This window comes from Cyprinodon variegatus, unplaced genomic scaffold (genome assembly GCF_000732505.1).
Source record: "Cyprinodon variegatus isolate N-32 unplaced genomic scaffold, C_variegatus-1.0 Scaffold790, whole genome shotgun sequence".
NCBI lineage: Eukaryota > Metazoa > Chordata > Actinopteri > Cyprinodontiformes > Cyprinodontidae > Cyprinodon > Cyprinodon variegatus.
This window is the reverse complement of record NW_015151243.1, coordinates 261,872-270,249: the sequence shown is the minus strand read 5'-3', so window position 1 is coordinate 270,249 and position 8,378 is coordinate 261,872. Positions and strand designations below refer to the sequence as shown.

Below are 8,378 nucleotides of genomic sequence, written 5' to 3'. Positions count from 1 at the left end.
TCCATCCATCCATCCATCCATCCATCCATCCATCCATCCATCCATCCATCCATCCATCCATCCATCCATCCATCCATCTCAAGTAGCCTAGATCCTTTAATCATCCTGAAGAAACACAATTCTGTTGGAAAGATAAATATTAAAACTATGAACGACCCGCTATCACCTTACAATAGGAGTGTACATCCTTCAACTAAAGCTTTGCTCTGCTACCTCATGATTCAGGTTCACCGTTTGGTCTTTTTAAGCACACCAGTTATCAGTACTAGTAATTCTTTTCAAGCTGAAAAAAAGCCAATCAAGATTTCCTTCACATTTTATTTTCTCAAAATATCCATCTTCGGCTGATTATCCGTCAGGGTCATGGGGGCTGATGCCTATCTCTGGCGGGCAAAAAGGGAGCACCCCCTGTGACCAAAGAGACACAACATGTGCACAAATACACACGTATGGTCAGTTTAGAGACGCCTGTTATTAAGATATTTATACAAACCATGGAAGGTAGCCAGAGTACCCAGAGAGAACCCACACATGCAAGGGGAGAACATGCATTCTCCAGAAAGCAAGGGATGGACTTTTAGCCAAAGCAACAGTTCTTCAGGCTGTGCCACCATGCTGCCCTTATTTAAAGCCATACTTTGAACCAATTGAGACCTCTACTGATTTTGGGTAAAAAAAATAATTTTTTTTTAGATATTTGCTGCAAAAGTTTTTCATTTACAGTGGCATTGGGAATTAAACAAACATAAATGGCATCCTGATTTGTTAAGTTTTAAACGATTGTAGAGGATTTAAACCCCAAATCAGGAAATAATACTCTTGGGTTCTATCTAACTAATAGATTTAAACCGCATTGGTAAAGGTAGACTGGGCAAATTAAGACTCCTTCCTAAGCAGACCAAATAAAACGTAAAAGGTTCTTAATCACAGTTTTAATTCTAACAAGAGCATGCTTATTCAGCCTTTTTAGTTTTATTGTCATACTTAACCCTCTAACACAGAGGTCCTCAAAATTTTTACTTGACTCATGACCCAAAATATTGCATCAGTATACAAATATATATAACAATCAAATATAAAACAATTAACATCTGCAACCAAATTTTTTTTTTTTTTTTCCATTTTAAAGTTTTAAAAATTGTTACGAACTTAACAGAAATATGGATTCTTGTAGGTTATTCTAAGATCCCATACTAGTTAATCCAGAATCACAGCTAAAAGGGTTGGATTTATTTGTCTGGTAAACTTCCAAAAAAGTTAAAAAACAATCCTCTGGACTTTATTTCCAAGTTTGAAGACGTTTCCCTTCCCATCCAGGAAGCTTTTTCAATTCCAATATCAGAATTAACGTTGAGTTGCTTTAAACTGTAGCCCAACAAGACCCTGTTTTTGCTTAGACAACACATGTCTAGCTGTGCAGGACCTATTTCACGATAGGCGGACACGATTTTAATGGCATTGTTTTATATATTTATATTAGAAGCAAACTTTCAGCTGTTGTTTTCATTCCAATCCGATTGGATACTGTAAATCTGTATTCCTAATCAAAAGCAACTGAATAAAAGAAAAAAAATGCACAAACATGTATTCATAAAAGTAATCTTGCTTTTATGTTCTTAAACTTGATTTATTAGTTCTTGTACAATTAAAATGTGTACTGTATGTACATCACAAGTTGATGTTTTATTCCTTTATATTCTTCATTCAATTTTCTATATTTTGGTTATAAAAAAAAAAAAGTAATTTCTCATAGTTAAATTTCAATCCTTTTGGTATTTTTATGTTACCTACTGTAGCTATAAAAGAAGATATTCAAAGTTGGGAGTTTGAACTTATATGGATGTCTCGTGTTTGTCCGTGTTTGGGTGTGGGTGTGTTTGCAGCCGTGCAGGAAGAGAGGCAGCGTGGGAAGGAGCGTGGCGAGAACGAGGTGGAGTCTACCAGCACTTTTAACGAAGACATGCCCGTGGAAAAGATCCTGGATGCTGAGCTGGCCGTGGAGCCCAAAACAGAGACATACAGCGACGGCAGCCCAGGGAACTCGGTAGGCATCCCAAGAGAGAGTCTTTTAATATGAGGGCAAATATAAGAACGTATAAGTGTGAGACCCATCAGTGAATAAAAAATGTGCTGTTGAAAGGAAATAATGAGAATCCCAATCAGTTCATGTTAAAATAAGTTTGAAAAGGAATCTTGGAGCGTTGATATAGGATTTCACAATTAGTTAATCAAAGGTTGGTCCTACAGGTTAAGCAGCTTGTGAGACTAAATCCAATTTAGACCTAATCTGCTCCGAATGCTGATTTTGTTGTTTTGAAATGTGGGAAAAAGTCATCAGATTAAGGAACAGTAGTAAAAATCCTTGCTTTTCATGGTAATTGACTTGTTATTCCAAACTGCAAACATCTATGTATGCTTTCTAGGATTTTTTGTGAGAGATCAACACAGGATAGGTGCAAGGTTGCTAAGATTGAAAAGGTTTCTTAGTATCAACAATGTGAGAGCTGAACTTCACATTGTCTGAAGTCTTCTACAGCCTCTTACAGGTTTTCCCATAAGATTTTACCTTTAATTAGCTTTATCCACTTAACATGAATGATTAAAAGGGTGCAAAAACTTTTACAAGTCAGAGTTTTTTATGGCTTTATTGTGCTAAGGTTTTGTCAACAAGAATCTCAAGTCATGAGGGGAAACTTCTGGTTTACAAAGTACCAAACATAGCCACAGCTGCACTTGCTCTCTGACTGTGGTCACCACGACTTTATGAGTCACCAAAGGGGCTTTTATGCTCGGGTCTTAACTATATCATTTGGGCTTCCTTCCTGTATGTTCCTCTCCAGACCAACGACCCCGTCACCAATATCTGCCAGGCGGCCGACAAGCAGCTCTTCACCTTGGTGGAGTGGGCCAAAAGGATCCCGCATTTCTCCGAACTCCCCCTGGACGACCAGGTCATCCTGCTCCGAGCAGGTAGGCGTGCAAATAGGCTGATGCACACTGAAAGAAAAACACATATAAACTCAGAAAGAGAGGCTTTCTTTTAAAAACACACTTACACACAGTCACTTCCTGTCTATTTCAAACTATTACATTTATTTAAACCAATATAACTGGACTTTTTGTCAAGTCCCACTGGTAGAGTTTGCAGTGCTATCCATACTGCCCCCTGCTGGTGGGAGAGTTGCACACATGCCAGTTATAAAGGCAGTCAATGATAAGAGACGAGACAAAATCAACCAATTATACTGACCATACAAAATATTAATATGCTTTATTTTTTCTGTTCAGGCTGGAATGAGCTGCTCATTGCTTCTTTCTCCCATCGCTCGGTCACAGTTAAAGACGGCATCCTGTTGGCGACAGGTCTACACGTCCACAGAAGTAGCGCCCACAGTGCAGGAGTGGGATCCATCTTTGATAGGTAGGAAGTCCTCAGATATGACCGAAGAGTTATAACTACAACAACTTAGGTGTAGAGCACCTCTTCTGTGGCCTCATTGTCAATCATTCTGGTGATATGTTTATGTGCTCATCCCCATTTTCACTTATCGTTAGAGAGTCTGACATAGTGGAAAAATTGCAAATCTTCCTTTGGAAAGTAAAGTTGTATGAGCGATGCAAACAGAAATTTTTAAACAGAGCGTGCACGAGAAGAAATGGGCTCTTGCATGCGTTTAATAGGCATTCCCTCTTGGGAGCAGGTGCAGAGTTGTGCATGTGTTTTGTTTTTGTTTTTTAAGTGGAGAGGTCTTTCCAAAAATTTGCGAAAATCTTCCACTATACTTTTAAAAATGAGGTGATTTTTAAAAACTGAGCTCTTAAATTAAATAGTGACTGTTATTTTGTTTTTTTTTGTCAGTGATCTTTTTTATGGTCAATGCTGGGAATTGGAGCAGGGGTCTTATAAACTCTGCCTATGTTGTTTTCCAGGTCTAATTAAGGAGCCATTTGATGACATAGAACTTGAGCAGTTTTTACATGGAATAATATAAAATCACAAATCCTATATTTTTTGATCCACCGGGTTTTGTTTGTTTTGGGTTTTTTTTTTTTACATACCTTTAGAAAAGTCAAAAGGATAACTTCTAACTTTTTTTACTACTCACGCAAATAGCACCAGAACTGTGGGTCATGAGCTGGGGTGAAATGTCTGTATTGTTAAGACATATAATCAACAATCTGCATCTAGTGCTGTGTTATCCAAACAGAGCGGGACAAAAACTTTAGTATTATTCTTTTTTAAATAACAAAATTGAATAAAAACATTTTATTGTAGATTATTCATGATATTTTAATTAATCAGAAAACATTTTAATACAATACAATACGACAAATGAATAATCTGTGTTCCAGATAGCATTTTATTATTTAAATTCTTATTTTTTTTTCTTAAGGCCTAGCACCTTTTTTTTTCTTCAATTAAAAGTTTTTAAAAATATATCCAGTTGTATCTGCCGCCTGTTTTTGTGTGCCAGATTTGTACCATCTATGGTCATTGGCCGCTCATATTAATTTTGAGGTCCACTAATATTCCCCATACCACACTGTGGACACATCTTATCTACTGTATACTTCAGCCATGATTTGACAAGTCCAAGTGTTATAGAATAACAGTGATCTATTTTAGTCTGTATACCAGAAAGTACATAAAAGAGTCTGTGCCATATTACACAAATTGGAAGCTAATTAAAGCCCTAAGATTGATTAACAGAATTTGGAAACTACATGTTAATAAAACTAAATCAAGGGTAAATCATGTTCCAGATGTTTTAAAACCTTCAGTGTTACATTTTTATTAAAACAAACTATGGTGTTCAGACATTATAAATGTGTTGATTTTTTTTTTTATTAAACTTTTAGTTTAAAGTAAGCTTTAATACGAACCGAAGCCTTTTATCCACCTACAATGGAAATTTTTTTAATTCCTGCAGAGTTCTCACAGAGTTGGTATCCAAAATGAAAGATATGCAGATGGATAAGACGGAGCTGGGCTGTCTGCGAGCTATCGTTCTATTCAACCCAGGTCAGTTTGGACTGCGCTCCAAATGCAGCACCTTTTTACACCTGCCTTATTATCACCTTAGAACACTGCATTGAACATGTCTCTATGTGTGACTTTCTGTTGTAGATGCAAAAGGTTTGTCAAACCCATCAGAGGTGGAGGCGCTAAGAGAAAAAGTCTACGCTTCGTTGGAGTCGTATACAAAACAAAAGTACCCTGACCAGCCTGGCAGGTGGGAAATGCTATACTCACTGCTCATATTATAACAATAAAGCTGAAAGTTTATCCCTTATGTGGCGAGTTTTTAGCTACTACAGCATAAAAACATTAAATGTTTCGGCCAAAGCAGAGCATGATATTAATTGATTTAGGAGTGTTTCTGTGAACAGTTAGTGATGCAGCATAGAAAGGTATTTGTTTTGTAAAATGTTTTGGTAGAGAAATTATTCCCCTTTCGAGGGACAAAGTGACCTAAAAACTATTCTCATGTTTCTTTTCAACAAGCTGCATTATGACCAAACACTTTAGTTTGTTTTACCGGGGTTTAATCTCATAGATCACATTAAAATAGTGCATAAAAGATGGAAAACTATACATGTTTTTGATCATTTTAAAGTGCAAGTTGCCCCAGAGCTTTACTTCTGCCCATATGTAACATTGAGAAATATTCCGAGGAAGGTGATGCCCTGAGGACTGCAGAACATGCAAAACGACTGAGGCACACTCCTTTTTGATGCATTTCTATTTATTTATATTTTATTCTATTTTCAAAATGAATGCTTTTCTTTCCTATAGATTGTAGGTCAAGTTACTGACACTGAACTAGTGTCAAATTATTATCCTACCACACTGGACAGATGATTTGGACTTGTTTTTATCCAATTTTAATGCAATTACTATTTTTTTAATTAATATGATCAGGAAAATCATGATTTATTTCATTACTTATTCCATTATAAGAAGTCCCCTAGCAAACCACTGTGTGTAGGAGGGGTGTCTCAGCAGAGAGCAGCTGCTCAGGGTGGAGCTTCTCGTCAGTTCTCCCCTGAAGTCACATCCCTGGCTATGCTAATTGTGAGCCGGGCTCACATTCAACACAGTGCAACGACAATGTTTGGGACACAAAGAACCCAAACCAATGACATAATGACAACTTCACATTAGGGCTGAAACAATTAATCGGATTAATCGATTATTGAAATAAACATAAAGTAATTCAGTAGTTTATTAATCGTGAACTGGGGTATAGAGACTCCCCACCGGGCTGCCATTGTGCGGTGCTCGGGAAGCAGTGTTGAGTTAAGGGTCTTGCTCAGGGACCCAGAGTGCAGGCTGTAGGGATCGAACCGGATACGTGCAACCTTCTGAGAGCAATAGCACACTGCTCTAACCACCAGGCCAACACTCCCCCAAATATGTAAATATTTTGCATTTAAGATAAAAAGCAAACCTTTTTAATCTGTTAGTATGCTCTATGCAGAACTCCTCAAGTGGAAAAGTTTTAGTTACACCTGGTTTAATTTCGTGAAAAATCTTCTTTAAGGAACCTTTGGCTATCCCTATTTTTAGTCGCTTAATCGAAAAAATAATCAACAGATGAAACGATTTGCAACATAATCATTAGTTGCAGCCCTATTTCACATTAGCCATTGTGCAGTGTTAGTGCGGACATGCTGATCGCCAAAGTGATTCCACTAAAATGCTGATTGGCGCTGCAACAGTCACCATAAAGCTCCTGAAAAACAGCAAAAGTCCTGACATGGCCTGCAAGCTGAATTCTTGTGGTATTTTGGTGTCTGAATCACAAAACTACGAGAATCCATCTTGCTCAATCTTAAATCGTTCGAGCCAGAACGCAAACAGGTCAGCCAGTCATAATGTAAAGTTCTGGTTTAAGACGGGACATATAGCTTTAACAAAAGCTGCTGTGTTTTTTTTTTTTTAATCTTTTTGGTGCTGCATATTTCATGTTTTGCAAAATCTCTAAAGCTTTTACAGAACAGCTGTATCTCTAGGGAGGTTAAATTAAAGAAATGCATCAACAATTTTAACCTCTTAAGAGCACTGGTTGAACTAGATTTTTTTTCAAATCAAGCTAAGGTTGCTGCAATGTATACCATCTTCCACAGTTCTGTTCTTCTTTGTGTTGATATATGACATAAATCCTAATAAAAATAAAGTTTTTTTCTAAAGTTATGAAGGCCTCAGGGTAATAAAATATCCGCCATGTGTGAGTATACATGTGTAAGTTAAATAAATATATGAATGTGTTTTTAATTTTGTGCAGGTTTGCCAAACTGCTGCTGCGCCTGCCAGCTCTGCGCTCCATTGGTCTCAAGTGTTTGGAGCATCTATTCTTCTTTAAGTTAATCGGAGACACGCCCATCGACACCTTCCTGATGGAGATGCTGGAGGCACCACATCAGATCACATGACACCAGAACCCCCCTTCCCTTCCCCTGTAAATATTCCCTCCTTGTGACCGATGTGAAGATGGAATAATAATAAAAAAAAAGACTTGATTGAAACTGTAAAACAAAGTATTTTCTACCAAGTAAAACAATGCAATTAAATATACCTGTGATATTTTCCAGTGGCTGGGAAAAGTAATCCCATATGCACACGATTCTAAAAGATTTGGTAACACATTTTGTAAATAGATAATTTGTTTTTAATGCAATGCTAATTGCAAAGGAATCTTATTTCATTCTAAGAGAGAGAAAACATTTCATAAAAGAAAACGTTAAATGCTTCCAGCAGAATAAATTTATTTAAACTATAAGTGAAAAACGTGTTGTGTATTTGTTTTCTATTGACTGGTTTGTTCTTCGGTGAGTACATCTTTTGTCCACCAGAGGGCGCCAACAAAGCGCCTCAGTATGTCACACGTGGTGTGCAGATTTGTATCTTTTTCTCTTGCTTAGATGTGTGGATGATGGACAATTTCATTTTAACTTTTTTGTTCGGATTGTGTTTTGCAGTCATATTATATGAGAAGAAAGAAATGAAAAACTTTAGACAAATTGTTTAAAACTGAATCAAGCAATACGAACAAAACATTTTTTGGGAATAAAAATTAAGATAACCAATTATGGTTGGAACTTGGGCTCTAAAGATGGATGCAACAGGGAGGTGGGACCAAAAGTGTTTTATTGTATTATTATATTCTCACAGTGAAATTTCACAAGCATCCAACCATTCAATGGAGTCTTTTTTTATCAGGTAATAAATATTTATTTATTTATTTTTTGCTATATTACCAATTGCACATTTGTCTATACCTGTGACAGAAACCTTACAATACGTACTTGTTTACCTTTCAAGTGAATATATTTTATTTGAATATGTTTAGTGATTCATAACCTTATCTCCCAGG

General features: G+C 36.8%; 1 protein-coding gene across 3 annotated transcripts in view; it reads left to right on the top strand.

Moving 5' to 3' along the window:
• Positions 1-7,501, top strand: part of LOC107098566 (retinoic acid receptor RXR-gamma-B-like) — a 41,775-nt gene extending 34,274 nt beyond the window's left edge. For 2 of the 3 annotated variants that reach the window (XM_015396308.1, XM_015396306.1), the window contains exons 5-10: positions 1,866-2,044; positions 2,841-2,970; positions 3,289-3,421; positions 4,932-5,023; positions 5,129-5,234; positions 7,290-7,501. In XM_015396308.1, coding sequence (XP_015251794.1) covers positions 1,866-2,044; positions 2,841-2,970; positions 3,289-3,421; positions 4,932-5,023; positions 5,129-5,234; positions 7,290-7,437 — 788 coding nt within the window. In that variant the 3' untranslated portion in view covers positions 7,438-7,501. The remainder of the gene's footprint in view (positions 1-1,865; positions 2,045-2,840; positions 2,971-3,288; positions 3,422-4,931; positions 5,024-5,128; positions 5,235-7,289) is intronic. The other variant, XM_015396307.1, reaches the window with a different exon arrangement.
• The last annotated feature ends 877 nt before the right edge of the window (positions 7,502-8,378 follow it).